The sequence below is a fragment of the Struthio camelus genome, chromosome 28, assembly GCF_040807025.1.
Source record: "Struthio camelus isolate bStrCam1 chromosome 28, bStrCam1.hap1, whole genome shotgun sequence".
Lineage (NCBI taxonomy): Eukaryota > Metazoa > Chordata > Aves > Struthioniformes > Struthionidae > Struthio > Struthio camelus.
In genome coordinates, this window is record NC_090969.1 from 245458 (window position 1) to 265035 (window position 19578).

Here is a 19578-nt window from a genome sequence, read left to right on the forward strand (position 1 = left end):
TGCTCCTTTTCTCCCTCTGCTCGCTCTCCCTCCCCCCTTCTCCTTTGCAGGAATCAGTTTTTATTATTATTATTTTCAGCTCTTTCTTGTAGCCTCAGCTAAACCTGGATTTCCTCTTGAACTTTCCGTGGAAGCTAATTTAGCAAAGGTCTATTTTTAACCCCTAACATTAACTCACAAAAACCTCTCCCCCCCTTTGCTACTGCCACATCGCTTTGGGGGAGGAAAGCCGCAAAGGAGGCAGCGCTCACCGGCCTGAGCTCCCCGCCGGCAGGAGACGTGGGGAAGGCGCGCTGCAGCCGGCTCCCATCTGATGCACCCGGGACAGATGCCCACGGCTGGAAAACGCTCTCGGTGCCCCAGCTCAGATGCACCTTCGGGCCCATTCCTGTCCCGGGCAGCTGGCAAGGGAAGCGGGAGGGCTGCTCCCCAGCACCGCTCCACCGTGAACTGGCCCCAGGGAAGGAACAACGCGGGACGCCCCAGCTACCCCGCGGCCTGCCGATGGCGCCCGCGCAGCACGCGGAGGCCAGCTGCTGAGCTCCTGTGCCCAGAACCGACTCTTCCTCCTTGCTCAACCAGCGCTGGGTGTTGCACTCCATTGCAACATGCAAAACTAATTTGCTCTGATTTATTTATTTGCTGGAGTGTTTGAAAATGAACTCGTGGGGGCAGAGAGGAGGGAGCTGTCAACTTTAAAGGCTCTTCCCGGAAGAAGCTAGCGACCCTTGCTCGGGCCAAAGAGCCACGGCTGACGCCAGCTGTGCCGGGACAAGCGCCGGCCTGAACTGCAGCTGGCTCCGGGGGCTGCAGAGGGGGACTTTGCTTTGGGGAGAGGGGCGCGAGAGAGCACCAAAGCTTCGTCAGTACGCGAGAGGCGCATTGCTCAACGCCGGCGAGCTGGCAACGTCAGCAGATTCTGTGACCCTGCACAGATGTTTCCCCATCTCAAGCTTGATCCTAACACAAGTGACCCTGATCAGGCATTTGCTAAAGTCTCTTCCCCAAAATAATCCGCATCACCCCAGCCTTGGCTTTTCCTTCTTCCTTTCTGCGGTCACCCCGTGGGTGAAGGAAGCTGGAGGAGCCTCTGCAGCCAGCACAGCGCAAAGAGCCTGCTAAAAGTGAGCTTCTAGGACCCTGCTCTTGGTCCCACCAGCTCTTGCAAGCCTTCCCAGGTGCCATCACACAATAACCTTCTCCCCGCTCCAATTCCAATTTCGTCCGAGGCTTGAAGGGGCCAGGAGCATCTTCTGTCCTACTCGAGCAGCTCCTCAACACACCGGTGCCACCGGTTCACCGGCCGGCTGCGGGAGCTCCTCTCGGGGACGCTCTCCGCTCCCTTAACTGAGCGCTGGCACATCTGATTTACCCCGCTACCAGGCGGGTGCCACAACACCGCGGGCTCTTTGGGGAACTAGCTCTGCTGACCCAGCATATAAAACTTTCTTCCATACAAATCAGTTGCTGAGCACTCTACAAATAAATCAGTTATCGTTGACATAAAAAGGAAGGAAATGCGCAATCTTCTCTAACACTAAAACATGGATTTCAACACAAGTTTGAAGCAGCTAGTTTCGAAAGAGGTTGAGACGTGCGCAACTCAAAGGCTCACCCCGGCTCGTGCACGCTTGCGACACGCAAGAGAAACCAGCTGCAGCGAGGTGAGCGTGCAGAGGGCTTGGAAATCAGCCTTCTGCCCGGCGGTAGTCAGGAAGAAATCATTCCTCTCTATTACTCTGAGAAGAGAGCCCTCCCCGCAGGGTGCCTGGAGCAGGACATGGCTCAGGAAAGGTCCTCGCTTCGCTGGGAAGCCCCTCGGCAGCAGCCGCAACCCCCCCACCGCGGACGCACAGCACAGAGCGACTCGCGCGAGGTCCCCGCTCGCCGAGGTGCCGCTTTGCTCTCGCTCCAGCACGAGGGACGGACCAAGGAGCCGAACCGAGTTCTGCTGCTGAAATCTGGGTGTTGACTTTAAATTAAAAAATATACATATATATGTTCAAGCACATCTAAAACCAGCTGAAAATGTTTTGCTTTCACAGCTTTGGTGGTAGCAACTTCCCTGGACTGGAGAGCTGCCCCGGTTCGGTTAGGGGACCCCGAACACGAGCGTGCCTCTGCTCGTCCGGCGAGCGAGAAGAGACAGGCACGCGTCCGCACAAGACGCCGGCGCACCGAGGAAGACGCACGGAGACCGGTGGGGACTAACGGGGCCGAGGGCGGCTGCGGCCGGCACGCAGGTTAAGCGAAGCCCCCGGCGGGTGCCTGAGCTCCGCGCCGCGCAGCAACGGCCCGGCGTACGCGAACAGGGTCAACTGAAATGCGGTTTCCAAGGAATAAGATCTTGGAGAAGCTGCAGAATGTTTCAGTTCAAAAACGCCTCCAGAAGAGGAACGAAGGTTTGTCAGGAATGCAGTCCCCAGGGCTTCTCAAATACATCGGTTTCCTACTTTCTTTTTTGTATGGAATGATCCATTTGATACATTTACATAATACCATAATCTGGAGGAATTTCTGCCTCTTCCCTCTGTACACACACGTCCTCCCCCCCAGAGAACAAGACATTCTCTGTAACAGCAAAATACTTCATGGACAAACATTGCTCCTGGGTACAATTTTCCTTAATTAAGAGAATGTTAACAGGACACAGACAAAGACGAACTTCAGCCCCGAAGGGCGCCTGCCTCCCCGCTAGCCGCTGCGACGGACGGGGAGGCCGCGACCGCGCCAGCAGAAACGTCCACCCGCCCTCCGGCCGCGGGAGCTGCCGCCGCCCCCGAGCCCTCGCTCCTTGGGCCTTTTGGCCAAAGTCAGACAGTTTGTCCCAAAAACGGGAAGTTATTCCAGCAGCAGCGGGACCACGACACCTGGTTTCCTACAAACCTGCGCCTGGAAGGTGAGCAGCCAGGGGCCGAGTCCCTGCTGCCCAACAAAGGCTGCGCACGCGGGGGCTAAGGCAGCCGTCCCCCTTCGACCCGGCTGCCCCTTTTCCGGAACGGAAACATCCTCGCGAGAGGGACTTGCGAGCTCAAAACTTCCCCGCAAGCAGCTGCCAGGTTCAAAAATTAGAGGGAAGGGACCGCAGACAGGACAGACACCAGCCTGGGCACACGGCATGACCACATCACCCCATCTCCTTAGAAAACCAAGCTAATAAATAAATAAATAATTAATTAATTTAAAAAAAAACCCACCTCTCGCGAGCTGTTTAGCTCAGAGCAGAAACGGCTGGGTGGAATTTGTGGCCGGCGTCCAGGACGCCTGACGCGACGCTCGTACGGCCCCCGCGCACGGCTCAGGAGCTGAACTGCGGCCGCTCCGAGCCATTCCCGGCCGGAGACGCTGCCTCGTCCTCCGCGGAGCGCCGCGGCAGCGGCTGCCATTCGGACGCCGCCGAGCTGCGAGCGGGGCCACAGGGGCGAGAGGGATCGTCCAGCAGAGCCGTCCAGAGCTGAGCTGTTTTTAAAGGCAGGCTGAATAACAGTTACGCTTTGGTTACGGATGTCTGTGCATCGCCCTGTCAAAGAGAGCGGCGAGACCATCTCTCCTTGGAGTCGGTGGAGAACAGCTGGCCCCTCCAGAGAGGGGTTTGTCCCACGGGATGGACCCCCAGGTTGGGGAGTCGATGCCTCGGCATCGACGGCAGAGGGGAGCCAGGGCTGGCGGCCTCCCGCCCTGGCCTCCCTCCACCACCCTTGGTGGACCTCCAACCTCGTGTCCATGCAGCCCCACCACCTGCAGGGCCCAAACCCAAGGCTCGGCTCTCTCCTCACCGTGCACCGACTCCAAGCCCAAGGGCAGGCAAACACGGGGATCGCAGGGACACCCAGGCTTGAGTTAACACAACAGCAATCTCGATGCCTCAGTTTCTCCATCTCTGTGGCAAGCACAGTCCTAAGAAAAACGGTCAGGGCCACGCACACTTCCCAGTCAGTCGGTCGGGCACAACCCAAGGTGAAGCCCACCACGGCCTCCGATTCCCCGAGGAGGATGCCCAGGGGCCGCTTTGGAGGTGCGTCCTACTCTCCAGCCTTTTTGCCTGCCCCCCTCTCTCCGCCTCAGCTCCCAGCGAAGCCCGGAGGCAGGAAGAGCAGGAGCAGAGGCTGCATGGAGGACAGCCAAGGAGCTGCTAATGACTCTTCCTTAACGAGGCACTTCCAGCGACAGGAATACGCAGCACAGGCCGACCAGGGGACGGGCCGGCTTCCTTCGGGGTGAGCGGCGAGAGATGGACAAGTTCAGAAGGGCTGCGAGTCCAAGGGGAGCCTTCAGCGGGATGACTTTTCTCGGGGAGGAGGGAGGTCGAACGGGACCAAAACGGGGCAGGGACGTCCCCAGCGCGGGTCCGAGCTGGGCGCCGAGGCGGACGCGTGCCCGGGGGAGGCAGCGCTGCGCCAGCTTGCGGGGATGAACACGCTCCCGTCCCTTCGGAAAGCCAAACCTGCCTCCGCGCGCAAGAGCCTCCCAGCTGCCGAGGAAGTTCATTTCACCCTTTATATTTGTAGCAAGGTGGAACCGGCGCTTGCCCCGCAGGAGACGGCGCCTCGTCCCCGGCAGCAGGGAGACGGGGAACGAGCAGCGAGCGTGGGAACCGGCTCCTGCCCTGCCTCCGGGGCCTTTCGCCAGCGCGGGTAACCGCGGGCAGGCGTGCACGGAGATCCCCGGCGCGGGCTGGCGTTTCCCGCCTCCGGCTCCCCTGGCGCGGGGGCTAACAAGGCTGTCGTCCCCTCTGCAGGCGAAGGCTCTGGCGTAACCCGAAGCACTTCTGCTTCCTCCTCCTTCCTTCCCTCCCAAAAACAGAACGCAGCCCGTTTCAGCAGGGCAAAACGCCCGTTCGGGGGAAAACGCGTGCAAAGCCCGCTCGCTGGCCCAGCCGCGGCTCTCGCCCTCCGGACAGCGGGACGCTCTCAGCGCCGACGGGACCGCGGCGCCTGCGCCTGCTTCGGAGGGAGCAGGCTCCCGTCCCCTCGCGAGGCTTGGAAAAGGCCTCGCCTGCCCAGCGGTCCCGGCCTCGGGCTCCCACCAGCCCCCAGCGCTGCCCCATCTCCCTCCCCTGCCCGTGTCCACAGGGAATCTCCCGCCCGTCTCCGCGGGAGCTTGGCACCGAGACCAAAGCTTGAAGGGAGCTGTTTTGGGGCGGTCGTCCTCCTTCGGAGGCAGCGGGCCAGAGCCGCCGGCCGGCCCCGATCCTGGGAAAGGTACCTTGCCTCCTGCCGGAGCCGAGCCAAGCCGCTGCTCCGTGCTCCCGCCCGGCCCCGGCGCCGCTCTGCCCCCCGAGCGCCCGCGTCTTGGGCGGCTCCTGCGCCGCCGCGGCTCCTCCAGCAGCTCTATCCTCGTTTCACATATGGGGAAATGCAAAAGAGGAATTAAAGTCAGAAGCGCCGGGTGAACCTGAGGAGCGGTCGGCGCCGGGCAGAGCTCCTCGTGTCGCCATGTAGCGTAGGGGTGCAATGGGCGCCGCTGCAAATCCCCATCCTGTTCCCAGCTCCTCATCTCCTTCCCCAAATCCTGCCGCGCCGCAGACCGGTCCCGCTTCAGCCCCGGAGCACGCCCGCCTCCGGCACCAAACGCGGCCCATAGGTGCTCCTAGGGAACGGGGGAGCGGGTGCCCCGGCGCGGGCAGGCTAAGCACGCTGGCCCGGGATGCTGCATCAGGTGAGGCAGGAAGAAAAAAAATGCATCCTGCGCTCTTAGGAGTCACTGGTATGAGAACAGTCAAACAGTTAAAAAAGGGAATCAGCAGATGAAATTACCAATCATCCTGCTCTCCTGCCAAGTAAGTTCACATTGGAGCCTCTTTCTTGGCTAGGATGAGGCAGCAAGGAAGAAAAATAGCTTTCCATGCAAAGTGGGGAAAGAAATGTACTTGGATTTCTCTGTAGACCAACATCTCCCTGAAATCAATTTGTCCCAAACCCTACAGCTTTTCTGCTTATTGGCAACAGAACAGGTCATTATGTGCAACAGGGCTGAAATGGAGTCAAGGAAAACAGCCTACTAGACAGGCTTGTTTAGATAGATGCTGCCCAGGAAGGTATTTTAATAATGGCCAGATTGCAATCGTTTCAGGTTTATAATGCACTCGGGATCAAGTGTCATGATATTTCAAACCCCTTCCTGGGGGCTTGTTTTATAAAAGAAAAAAGGAAAACAACAAACCTTAAAGCAAGAAATAATAAATCAAGAAATCTCTGCAGCCCTTTCCCAGAAATCCTGGCAACGTCCCACCAAGGAGCCGACGTGCCAGCACGCTCCGCCGGGCCGCCGGCCCGCAGCCCCCCACCGCCGCAGCCCCCGGCATCACCGGCACCGGCCGCTTCCCATCTCGGTGCCGGGGAGCACCAGCAAATCTGCAGCTATCGGCCCTGCACCCCTGGAAGCCTTCCTTCTCCGGGGAAAAAGTCCTCTGAGGCCCTTCCAAACATGGTCTTAAGAAGAAAAACAACCCCAGATACCTAAAGTCCTGGGGCCATGAGTTAAGCGTACTGACACCAGCAATCTTCTGGCACAATAACCGCGGTCAGCAAAACAAGCCCTGGAACCGCAGAGTTGCCGGCTGTAACCGTGCAAAAGTTACAAGTTGTCCCAGAAAGGGGAAAAAAAAGAAAGGGGGAGGGAAGAGCAGGGAAGGGGAGAATCACCGTGAGATCCATTGAGAAACCCAGCTTTTAGGTCTCCTGACACATGTTTTCGAGTATTTTTCCATAGCAAAGGCAAAGAAATCTTCCCTTTTCTTTAAAGCTGAGTCGCACTTGATCACATCACTGCGAGCTGCCGCTTTACTGCGAGGCTCACAACAAAAGCCTCAAAGACTGGAAGGCTGCTGATTTTGGGTCAAATTGCTGCCAATTAGCACTGTCCTTTATACGCTTTTAAGGACCGCTCCTAACAGGACTGCCCTGTCTTGATCCCAATCCCTCACCCGCTGGAGCACTTTGCACAAGCCACAGGGAGGGATTATAACTTTCTTGTTTTACCCGTGAAGAACCGAGGCACAAATTTCATTTCAGGTCACACAAATCTGACCGCAAACCCGACTCCTGCTCCCTTCGCGCCTTTCGTGTCCTGGCCCCCAGGGCAGCAGCAGCAGCAAGAGCAGCTGCAAGGGCACGGCGCGCTCTCCGGACCGGACGGGCCCTACGCGGAGGACAGGGACCGCAGCAGGCGGCCGGCTTCCTGCCCGCGCTTCCTTAACAGAGGGAAAGCGCAAATAGCAGCGGCAAAGTTGTAATCAGGGTAACGGCTGTCGTTGCGCCCAGTCCGCCAGCGCCGGCCGCCTTCGCGCTGCGCAGCCCAGGCTGCCGGAGCCGCCCAGCCCCGTCCCTTCCCGGGGCCGGCCGGCTTCGTCCCGCCGGGCGCAGAGGGTCCCCGCTCCCCGCGCCGCTCTGACCCTCCTGGTCCGCAGCCCCCGGCCCGGCCGACGCGGTGCCCTTTGGAAGCAGCCGCAGCCGCTGCGCACAAATAATCTGCGACTGCCTTCGCCAGGACGCAGCGGCACCGCCTGCGCCCGCAGAGGCGAGCATCGGCCTAGGAACGGGAGGCCAGAAGCTCAGAGAGCGCATTAATTATCAAGTTCTCCTAAACCGGGAGAGTTTAGCGGCGTGCAAGCCTGAAAGCAGATTTTTTTTGTTTTGTTTTGTTTTGCTTTGAAACTCTTTGGAGACTCGGCTCCAAACAAACGAGAACATTGTCTCGGCAAACACGTGAAGGCTGGAATCTGCTTGCGGAAACCCACGGGACCAGGACGTCTCGGCAGGGCCGGGGATTAGCCGCGAACGCGGTGGCCGGGTTCAGGGGACGCCGCCGAGCCCCAGCCGCGGGGGCACCCGCTCCCCACCCGGGCCGGCCCGGCTGCGAGGCCGAGGGCTGGGGCCAGCTCCTTGGGGCCGGCTCGCGACCCCCCCGCCGCCGGCCAGGCTTTGCTCTGAAACAAAGTCGCTCGAGCCTGCGATCGCAAGGGGGACCGACCCCGAGCGGCAGGACGCGCACAGGGTTTGGGCAGAGCTGCCAAGAAGGCGGGGGGCAGAGGAAGGGACCGAAGCGAGACGCCCCGCACGGCCGCGGGGCAGGGCGCCGTCCTCGCCGCCCCATCCCTCCTCGCCCTCGCCCCGTGGGTCGGCGCCAGCGCGGCCGGCCAGGACCCGCCGCCTCCGGAGATGCTCCCAAGCTGGGAGGCGAGGGGGGACAAGCAGCCTTCTTGGGGGAACTCGCTCCACGCTGCTCCATTTTAGGCAGTGAGCTCAACTCCGGGAAAATCAGCAGCCAGACCAGACACTGGGCTGACTGTCTAAATGGAGGAGGAAAACCTCTCCAAGCCGTGCAAAGCAGCTCTTCCCCTGCACACACAAACACACGCTCTCCTTTTTGTCCTCGAATGTGAGCAGATATTCGATGCCTGCCAGGATTCTCCCTGATTAGAAACAGAACTGGAATTTTCACACACAGCAGAGGAAAGAGAGAAGAAGAGAGAGGGAAAATGGAAAGGGAGGAAAGAAGTAACGAGTTCCCTTTTTTTGCAGTCTGATATTCACAGGAAGGATAAGCCCGTCCTCGTGCAGCTCCTGCACCGCTCAGACCAGTGACTCATGCCCTGTCCCTGGCTCAGACAGACGAAACTGGGGGAGGGAAGCGGGGAGGAAGGACCACTGGCGCATGCTGCAAAAGCAGCAAGAGAAGAGGGTTGCGAAAGCCCTCTGCTTGGCCGCAGCAAATCGGTGCTCAACCCCATTACTCCCATGGTGGCTTTGGGGACACAGCCTCAGCAATGCAGCAGTAGATGCAGAAACACGCCTGGACGAGGACCAGGGCACCAGCAAGTCTCTCCTGGCACCACCGAAGGAGAGCTTGGCTTAGTGACTTTCTCCAGTCTCCCAATGGGCTCTGACAGCAGGAGAAACCCAGGGAAGAAGGGCTGGAAAGGCCCCGAGAAGGAGCTGCACGTTCCCTACATCTCCCCCACAGCCAGGTTTTGCTGCTTTTTGAACACTGGTCACAGATTGCCTCTGACCAGCGCTGGCGATGCCACCCAGCCCAGCAGGTCCCGCACGAGCCTACACAGGGGAGGTGCCCAGGGCTTCCCAGTCGCTGAAGGCGGCTCTGACTGGTGGCAAAGAAAAATAATTGTTATAAAAAACGCAAAACCTCTTTCTGGAAGAGAAAAGAGGTGTTAGGCTTCACCGGCCTGTGATTTTTAGAGCGTGCCCCTGGAAAAAGACCTGAGGGTAGTGAACAGGCCAGCTCAGATCAGCTGAGAAAAATCAGTGCTTGTGAAAAGTGTCCAAGGGGCAGGGCGTATTTGGGAGCCGAGGGACAGTAACCACGAAAAAGTGGATCTGAACCCAAGGCTTCTGGCGGAATAAAGGGCTCAGCAGCGCAAGGAGCAGGGGAAAGGCAGAGCTTCAGAGTAGGGCCGGCGCCCGCGCCAAGCTCTGCTAATAGCACTCATTTAACACCTCTCCCACAACACAAGTGACACTAATCTCTCTGCAGGAACGAAGAGGGGAAAAAAAGGCATGAAAGCGGAGCCCCTATCAGGACGGGACTGTGACGTTTCACCATCCCCGACCTGCCGGTGACAGCTGGGGGCTGGCAATTTTCAGCCCTTGAGCATCAGTCTTTCCCCATCAGATGCCAGCTCCAGCCACTTTAGCAGCAGGCACCGGGGAAGCCTGGCTCCTGCTGTCAGTAGATAACTGCCATAAAGAGGCAAATAAAGAAAGAAACCACTAATTGGATTCACAGGTCTCTCTCACTGTCCTGAAAGACAGCAGCAGGGGAACGACATTAGCTCCTCATCAGAGCCCCCAGCATCGCGCCCAGGGTGCAAGAAAACATTTCCCAAACTTGTTCGTATTTCTGAACAAACCTTGTTCTTTGACAGCTTTTCCCCGCAGGTTAGAAGCCCCAGAGGACCCAGGACGCCTGCGCACCGCACAGGCGCAGCCCCTGCATCGGCAGCTCTCCGCATCCAGACGCACCTTGCGATCCCCCCAGCTCTCGGGGCCCTGCACACCGGCACCGCGCAACCGCCCGGGGAACAGCCTTCCGCCACCGCGCAACCGCCCGGAAACCCCTGCCGCCTCCTGGGCGCTTTGAACAACCCCTTCGGCTGCGCGTTGGTAACCGAGGAAGACTGCAGCGCACGCGCCAGCGGAAACGCAGCGTAACAGTGAAAGGATCATCTCCTTCAGAAACGAGAGTAAAAAAGCAACCCTCGGGCCGGCTCAGGGCAGCCCTGTTTCCAGCCCTTCCGCACCGCAGACTCCGACAAGGGATGCTCCGCAGCCACCACCGAGCTGCCCCCGTAACTGCAGGTCCTTGCCACCGTGTCTGCGGGGAAGATGGAGCTGGCAGCTCCGATCGCTGCCGCGCGCCCCGCCTGTGCCTTCCTGGCGCTCCGAGGTTATCGGGGAAGCGAATGGGGGTCGTACATCAAACGCCTCCTGGGCGGGAGGGAAGATCTCCAGGGAGACGCACAGAAGCAGCATCCTTGCTCCTCCCGGGGTGCTTTGGTTTTTTAATTGCTAATGCAACGTTTCTAGACAACACGCCGGTCCTTCCAGGCAGCACAACGCGCAGGTGGGAGGGCAGGGGGACGGCACACGACACGGCCACACAACAAGCCCAGGAGTCACAGTCAAAAATCAGAACCAAAACATCCCGTTTCTTGCTTATTCTCTCTCCCTCCAGCCCCCTCCTCTAGACCCAGCTTTTCTGCTCAAAACAAAGCAGATGAGATGGCAGCTGTCTGTGCACATCTAACAGCGGTGGGGACAGCACGGAGGAGCTGCTGGCACACTTTTCCTCTGCAAATGGGTCCGTTCCCTTCATCCCAGGACAAAGGCAGGCGCTTTCCAATCCAGACCAGCTCAGTTCCCCTCCTCCCACCCGGAGCTGTCACAACAGATCAGGAAGCCCAGCAGTGCGAGGTACCTCTTCTTGTTTGGACTTGAATACAGTCCTGTTATGAGCTCCCTTCCCCTGTTGACCATAATTAAAAGGTCACGTCTCAAAAATTAACTTCCTGGAGCTAGAACAGCTGAGAGAATTGCCCCAAAAAGCCTGCCAGGCAGAAGATCTCATTCAGGTGTCTGGGAGGGGCAGCACAGTTAGTGCTCTGGGTCCTAATCCTGCACTGTCACTCAATCACCGCATGTTCTTGGTCCAAGTAATCTCTCCTGAGTCGCAGTCTCACCTCCGATGCGCTGAGGACTTCCCGGTTTGCAGGGTAAGGGAATCACAGACGTCGAGTGCTCAAAGGGGCAACCACCATCTCACTGAAGCACAACTGGGAGGGAACCGAAGCCAGAACTGAACCGTTAGGAGGGATCCATCAAGCTATTCCAGGACACAGAAACGTCTTGGTAGCCAAGGGAGGTGTCCCTGCTTCAACACCTGCCTCTGAGGACAGTGCGGATAAACCTCAAAGCAAGCTGCAGTGAAGCCACCTTGATTCAAGGGCACAATTACAGTAACTACTGCTGCCAGCACCTTTAACCTTACGTAGTCTAAAGCCAAGTAAAAGCACCGAAGAAAATCTCAGGACTATGGATTCTCACAGTGTGGAGATCTGGACACAGAGAGCTCAAGAAAGGCACGCAGGTTAGCTTTAGAAACACCCCAGTACCTCCCATCTGAAGCTCAGCTGAGCTGAGGAACTCTCCGCAAGAAAGGGAGAGGTACCGGGGACACTACAGAGGCTGAGGAGACTATTACTGCTCCCCCTTTCACCAGGATGGGTGCACAGCTTTCCAAAAGATGACACCCAACACGGGCTGTTTGGGAGCTCTGGGATTACAGCAGACCTTACGCTTGCATTACCTCGTGGAGGGTCCTGGCACAGCTCGAGCTGAGCCAGACAGCAGCACCCCTGCCAGCGAGAGGCTGCTCAGCCGTTCCCATAGGCAGGACAGCAGAGGCACCTGGCTCACCCTTGCCAGATTCTCCCGTCAAGACTGCAGAAAGCTTCGTTGAGTATTTATTTACCCCGATGATGTAAGCTCTCTCCTAAGGGATCCAACCTGGATCACCCAGGGAGTCTACACCAGAACAGCGAATTGAACGGAGACAACACAAACTGGAGGTGGGCCACAGCCTGAGACCATCCTTCCCCACATCCAGTGGCTGCCCACCTGTGGCTCGTGGATCACACGCCATCCACCAACTAGGGCCTTGGTTGCAACTCACAGCTGCAGGAAATTAAAGCATTAAAACAGAGCTTGAGTGGAAGAGGCACGCAGACTAGAACGCTGCCATTAGACCAAAGCGGGAGACAGAAGGCCCCAAACTAAACTTGAGGGTGCCTTAAAACAGGAGGCAGAAAGAAAGAACATGCAAAACCAGAGCTTCTTAAACCATCAAGGGGGGAAAACAGAAAGCAGAGCCTAGCCCTGTTCTGCCTAATTTCAGGCTATCGCCTCCAAGAGCAATGAGGCCTCTCCCTAAAAATACACACTGCCCTAAAAATACACAGTGCAAGCTTAAATTAACTGAACTGCACACACCCTTAGCACAGCACTGCAGCTGGAGCTTGTTGAACCCCAGCATGGCTGGATCTGCAGGGCAGGGAGGTTCAGAAGGTCTCCATCAGCCTCTTTGCTCGTGCCCTACACTTCAGTCAGGATTTCAGCTGTTTTTCCCCTTCACAGCCAGGTTACTGTGCCTTCTCCAGAGGCATTTCCACTGGCAGAGACATGTCCTCACCTCAATAATCCACGAGGGATTCTATTCATTTGTAAAGATCAATTCATACACGTTCTCGTTTGCTACATCAGATACTGTTCGTTGCACAAATATACCCTCATATCCATGAAAGAGGGGGGGATCCCTATTGCATCCGGCATTGCACAAAGCAAAAGGCGGTCTCCATCTGAAAGCACTCCTCATTTCAAGAGGCAAAAGACAAAGGGAGGACAACAGCAGGGAAACTGAGGGCTGCAAAACCTGATGGTGATACACAGAAGATGCTAGATATTCAAATCTCACCCTAAGTGGCTTGGTCTGTGGTTGCAAAGGATAAAAATCAGTGATAGTAAAACCCCAAGGAGCAGTTTCCCACATCCTGGCTGTACAGCTAAGGCACTGAACTACCTCCTCTCTCAGACCATAGCTTCTTTTCTCATCCTACCAGTTCTGCACAGTGCATATACTAGAGCACAGGAGAGAGGAGCCTCAAGCCCACGGCTTTCTGCTTTGATCCTGTATCAGACAGAGGTTCTCAGGAGAGCAACACATGGGCACGCACGCACCAAGTCCTCTCCTTTGCATTTCCCAGCAAGGGCCTGAGTCAAAGTACACTGAAATACCAGCAAATAATTTTCTTTCCCTTTCCTGAGCGCTGAACTGGGACCAGCAAGCCCAAACAGGAGACTATGCTGTAACCACACTCGTTACAGCCAGGGAGACACAAACAGAATGAAACCACCATCTGCTATTACTGCTGGTGACTCATCTGGCCTCCTGACTGAGGCACTTTTTGGTTGGGATTTTGTCCTCAATCACTGTTGATGAGTGGGGAATCAAAGCTTATTTCAGCAAGAGGAACGCAGGGCTAAAATCAAGAGAGAAAACAGTGACGAGTTCTCCCCCACCCCACTACACAGGTATTATCTCTGCTCCTCACTGTATCATTTTTCCTCAAATACACACACAAAGAAAGCATAAGACTTGCTCGAAATAATAAGAAGGATGGAAAAGGAAGGCCAAAAGCTAAAATTAGAACAAAAAGGAAAAGTCTGTGCTGAAGCTCTAGGTACCTGTCTCCATGGAAAGCTACCTCCCACCAAAACGCACCCCTGCTTCAGCCACCTCCAGCTTAGCTGTCAAAAGAGATATGGGGCTGGGGGAAGCTTCAAAGGGGAGCAGGCACTCACGGTGTAGGCTGAGGGAGATGTTGATGGAGCGCTCTTCCACAAAGCCCTTGAGGTTGGGGATCTTGGCACACTTGAGGATGGTCTGGGAGGCACTGTCACCCACGTGAACCCAGCACACTGTGTCTTCAATGTAGTTGAAGTCCATGGCCGTGGTCTGCTTGGCACTGGTGGGGGTGATGTTGGGCACAGGGGCTCCGCTCAGGTAGGTGGCCAGGATGTTCTGAGAGTTGGCAATGAGCAGCACAGGAGGGCGATCCACCGGCTCTGAGAGGGAAAGGAGGGGAAGAAGGTGGTCATGACAGAGGAGCTAAAGCGCATGGCTGCAACGCCTCATCAGCCTACAGCCTGGCCCTTGTGCTCTTGCAAAAACAAAACGGTGATATGCAGCCCAACACGCACAAAAGAACATGGTAGCACAGGACAGTACTCAGGAGACTGCCTTAAAATGAAGAGCTGGGAGGTAGGGATACAGAGATGGCAGGAGGTCACAGTTTCTAGAGCTGCCCAAAAGCAACACTTCAGTAGTCAAAGAACTTACCATTCTTGGCTTTGCAGGATCTGTTATCAGGCTGCAAGAGGTACCCTTCAACACAGCTGCACGTGTAGGAACCCTCTGTGTTGGTGCACGTCTGGCTGCAGGTCCCATAGACTGTGCATTCATCAAAGTCTGGAGAAGAAGGCAAGAAAACGAGACTTGGACCAGCAAGCACCTCTCTCCTTAACCAACTTGTGAGAGAATAAAGACTACCCCCGTTTCCAGGGCAGGCCTGCAAGGAAAGAAGAGTTCTCCAGACACGTTCAAAGACCCTCAGAAGCCATGAGCCATGGTGACAGCACCATGACCTCCAGCAGAACACCTGGAGAACATCACCTCACAACACCGGCAGGCAGCCCTCAACTCTCTGCTCAAGCATCAACAGAAAGGAAGAAAAAGGAAAATACCTTCTTCACAGCTGAGCCATTTCAAGGCCTAATTGTTCACTGCCCCTTCCCCCACTCTGGAAAACCTGCACCTAAATTTCTAGTCTGAATTTCTCTAATCTTCAGCTTCCAAACCTCTGGCTTACATGCTGCTCTTTCTTCTACTAGATGAAAGAGCTGCTTCCATCAGAAAGCTCTTACCCCCAGAGGTGCATGTAAGAGCTGATAAAGTCCCCTCTCACCTCTCCTCGGAAAAATGAAAGAGACTGAGCTTCTTAAATCTCTCTCTTCAAGGCCTGTTTCAAGACACTGCACTGATCCGATCACTCATTTCTGACCTCTCGCCTATTTTCCAGTGTCCTTTTTGCAGCAGGAGTATGCACAAGCCCAGCGATGGCCCCTTTGCCACTGTACGCAAAGACAAAGCCACCTCCTTACTCCTTCCCAATATTTCTCACTCAGGCTTTCAAGGACTGCACTCACCTAACGGCACCACAGCTCAAGGGAACCAGAGTCCTATCCCCTGCCAACCCCTAGTATTCACCTCTGCAGAGCAAAAGCCCCAAATTCCTCTGGCCACATTGCCAAGCCCCCACCATCGCTGCTGAAACAGCGGCATTGGCCGTGGCACCTCGCCAGCTGCAACGCATTTCCCCTCACCCCTGGACCAACCTTTGCAGCTCTTCCTGTCCTCCGCCAGCTGGAAGGAGTTGTTGCAGTAGCAGGCTGGTCCGCTCAGCGTCGGCACGCAGTGGTGCTGGCAGGCCAGGGCCGTGCAGTTTGCTAATTGCTCTGCAGAGATGGGATGAAGGGAGACACAACGTCACTGGTGTGCAAGCAGATAGAGCTATCCAGGGGTAGAGACAGCTGTGTACGGTGACGCTGGGCGAGGGTAACCCACCCTGCCAGGCTCTGCTGGGGCTCTCCGAGCTGCTCTGCCCCCACGCTGCCCTCGCTCTCGGACAGGCTGGGGAGGAATTCCCATTCGTGGCTTGGGAGAGATCTTCAATAGAGGGAGGGGATGGGGAGGCTGTAATAAATATGCCATTGCTCCCCAAAGGAGATGGGATCAGAATAGTCCCAAGCTGCTCTCCAAAGCTACTGATTTTCTACCGTTTCCCTACGGGAGCTTGTTGCACGCCAGAGTCAACTGAAGTCCCAGCCCTCCTCACGCAGGAGGGCAGCATGGACCAGGCTCTGGACTGGAAGCTCTGGTGCATCTCAGGAGCAGACACGACATCCCAGAGAGACCAGGGACGCTCTGGGCTGCGCTCAGCTGCCGCGCGTCCTCCTTGCAGCAACTCCCCTCCAACCGCACCTGCGGAGACCTCGGCTGCCGGGGCTCCGTTCCCCAGCGGAGAGGAGGACTCAGGTACTAGAGATCCCCAAGCTCTTTAAATTGTTTTTGTCCCCACTCCAAAAGGCAGCACCACCTCCAAATGCCAAGGTCAGGAGGCCCACAGGCCCATGCTTGAAGGTGAGACGCGGCCACCTGGCTCACAGCTTCCCGCGGTTTAATTTCCATTAGCGGCTGCAATAAGCTCCAGGAGAGCTTCCATCTGCCCGGCGCTGCAATGCACGGAGGCAGCCTGGGGCTGCCGGGCAGCCTCGGCAGGCAGCGTTTGCCCTGCTCCGCTGACAAAGAGCAGCCTCTCCAAAGTCGTCAAGGTCGTTTAGCAACAGGCCTCGTTAGGCTGCCGGGGAGGGGGCGGCGGAAGGGGCCGCGAGCATGCGGGGGGACCCTCCGCGCCAGCCGTGCCCCAAAAGCCACCGGGCAGAAGGGCGACGGTCCAGGCTGCCCGGAGAGGCCAGCGGCAACAGGAGAGGCGACTGCAGCCCAATTAGCAGGCGCGGGGCTGCGGCTGGGCTTCTGCGGCAGGAGGAGGCTCGCGGTGCCAGACAAGTGCGCGTCAGCCCACAAAGGCCTCTTTGTTAGCGGGGGGTTGGTTTTTTGTCGGGTTTTATTTTCTCCTGTCCTCTCCTCCGTCTATCCAGCCCGGTCACTTCAGAGCTCAGCGACGATCTCGGGTCCCAGCAAACCTGCTGGCGGAGGGGCAAAAGCCCAGGATCCCGCCCCGCGGAGACCTCCTCGCCGGCCCTCTTCCCGGGAAGCTTTACGCGGCGAAGCGAGCGGCTACTGACCCGGCAAAACCCTCTTCGTTCTTCTCACCCACCTGCTGCATCTCTTCCTCTCCCTAAAGCCGCGCTCCAAGCCAGAGGGAAAGTTTTGCAAACCGCCGCCCTCCGCCGGGGTCCCCGGCGCAAAACGGAGCTGCTGCACGGCGGGGCGGCTGGTGGCCCAGCTCGTACTTGGCCAGCCGCGCAGGAAAGGCCCCGCCGTGTCGGGCCGACCAGGCTCCGCATCCGCCGCTGGGCGAGGGCACCGGAGCACGGCTCAGCGCCGACGGAGGAGTCATCCCCGGCGATGCTTCAACCGCAGAGGCTTCGCCTGCGGCTGCCGTGGGCCTTCTGCTGGCACCCTGCGCTTTGCTGGCTGTTTGTGAGAGGGAAGAGCGATCTTCCCACTCTGCCAGAACCGTACAGGAGAGCTAAAAAGCCTGACCGAAAATCCTGCTTCTTGCATGTATAACAGCTTAATAAGCCAGGCAGGGCCCAGCTGACTTGCGTACAAGGTTTATCAGCTTTGGCAGGCCCAGCTATTCATTTCAGATTCTTATCTCTTTGCTAAAGCACCGCGTGCATCCGAGGAAAAAGGAAAACCCTCGAGAGCGGAGGGTCTGAGCGGGGAGGGCAGGGAAGACAACGGCGGGAGTTTCAGCACAGACTCCAACTGCATCTCCATCTCCTACGGATTTTGCAAGGACAGCAGAGGTGCCCCAGCTCCGCTAATCTGGAGCAGTCCCGCCCAAGAGCAGCGTCAGCGCGGATCTCCGCTGGGATAGTCCTACGGGCCGAATCCTGCGGAGGAAGCTCGTGTTTATCAGCAAAAGCCCTCAGGGCAGAGAGGCCAGGTGCAAAGGGCAGCGGGCACCAGGCGCGAGGAGGAGCGATTTTCCAGCAGGCCAGAGCACGAACCAGCGGCTTCCAGTTCAGGCCTGAAAAGCTCCACGCCCTGTTATCGGATGCACAGGGGTAACCGGCTTTCTGCTACCTGGATAGCACCGGCTCCACCCCAGCCCTCTGGAAAGGCCAAGCACCGGCTCACGAGCCAGCGGCCCCGGAGGAGGCCGTTCCCAGCACGCCTGGCCAGAGCAGGTATAACTCGGTCCGGCAGGCAGCGTAAAGCAGAGGCAGCGCCGGGATGCATCTGCTGCTCCTCCCGGCCCTCGCCCATCCCGTGGGCTTGCGAGGCGCGCAGAGCATCGCCGGCACGGCACGCGTCCTGGCGGGCGGGAGCTGCCGGAGCCCTGCACTGCTCCGGGGACAAGCGCCCGGGCCGGCACGGGCTGCTCCATCCCTCCCACGCCGCTCAGCCCCCTGCGCCGTCCCGCTCAGACCACAAAGTCGCCACGCGGACCGTTTCTGCTGGATGCATACAGCGCTCAGAGCCACAAAACACCCAGCAACAGGCACATGTTTCTCGCTTCACACTTTGTCCGATCAGGGCCTTTAGAGTCCGGATAATCCTGCTCCGAGGCGGATTAACAGCCGCAGGCAGGGACGTGCCTCCCTGGGGTGCTGCCCTGCGGCTCCCCCTCCCCTGGCCCAGGGGCACGGAGCACCTTGGCATCCACGCCAACGCTAGCGAGGGCTTAAGCCTGCAGCATGCCCAAACCTGCGGGCAGCGCCCGTCCCGAGGAAGGGCCTCCTTCCCGCGCGCTGCCCGGCTGCGGACCGGCAGGAGCCGCCGTCCCAGGGGAGGAAGCCGCTCCGGACAGGGTGTCCCAGGCCGGGATTCAGGCTCGAGCAGACGGGAAGTTCAGCGTGGCAGGAGCCCTCCGCCCCAGGGCGAAAAAAGGCCCAGGGAGGAGAGCACGTCGCTGGCCCCGAGCAGGGGCTCGGCTCTGGCGGTCAAGCCAGGACACATGTTTCTGAGCAACTAATCCGCGCACCGGGGAGCCGACGCACAGCCATTGAGGGCGAGTTTCCCAGCAGGATTAGCAACGAGGGACAGGCCAGGAGCGGGGCCAGTGCTCCTAGAGAGGGGGAAAAAATACCGGCATCTCTTACCTGAACCAGGATCCAAACCCACCAAGCTTTTAACCCAGGAGGCAACGCAGCTTTTTTATGGCCTACTGGCTCCGGGAACGAGGGGCGTTTTACTTGCCCACACTGACTTCCTTCAAAACGGAGAAGGGAAGGCACAAGCGCGCTCGCACCAGTGCAAAGCGGTTAAACAAAGCATCAGCGCGACACACCTGAGCTTGCGCATGAGGACTCGCCCCACATAACCAGGCACAGGGAAAAGCCTTGCAATTCTTGCCACGGCTGGGGAAGGAAAGGAGCCGAGGGGAGTGTTTTGTGACACAGCCCACCCACCCACAAATCCCCCTCGTCCACAGAGGCTCAGCGGGGAAGAGATTCTTGCTGTTCCCCGGACACCTACCCCGACAGTGTGGCCCCTCGTCCGAGCCATCGAAGCAGTCGTGGAGCCCGTTGCACAGTTTGCTCATGTGTATGCAGAGCTCCGTGCCCAGGCAGTTGTGTTCGTTGGGTTGGCATCGTGACACCTTGCTCTGAGGACCTGCAAAGACAGCAAAATGCGGAACTGTCACCCAAAAGGAGAACGTATGAGCTGTGCAAGCCCCATCCACCTGGTGGGAGCACCCGAGACCTCCATGGAACTTGTGGTGCCTCCAGGCTGCTCCGCCAAGGCTCACCT

At 58.0% G+C, this 19578-nt stretch overlaps 1 protein-coding gene across 2 annotated transcripts in view; it reads right to left on the reverse strand.

The window, feature by feature from the left end:
- Positions 1–19578, reverse strand: part of LRP1 (LDL receptor related protein 1) — a 94287-nt gene that overhangs the window by 50795 nt on the left and 23914 nt on the right. For both annotated transcript variants that reach the window (XM_068921501.1, XM_068921502.1), the window contains exons 3-6: positions 19303–19440; positions 15468–15587; positions 14413–14541; positions 13875–14138 (exon numbers count right to left, since the gene is read on the reverse strand). In XM_068921501.1, coding sequence (XP_068777602.1) covers positions 13875–14138; positions 14413–14541; positions 15468–15587; positions 19303–19440 — 651 coding nt within the window. The remainder of the gene's footprint in view (positions 1–13874; positions 14139–14412; positions 14542–15467; positions 15588–19302; positions 19441–19578) is intronic.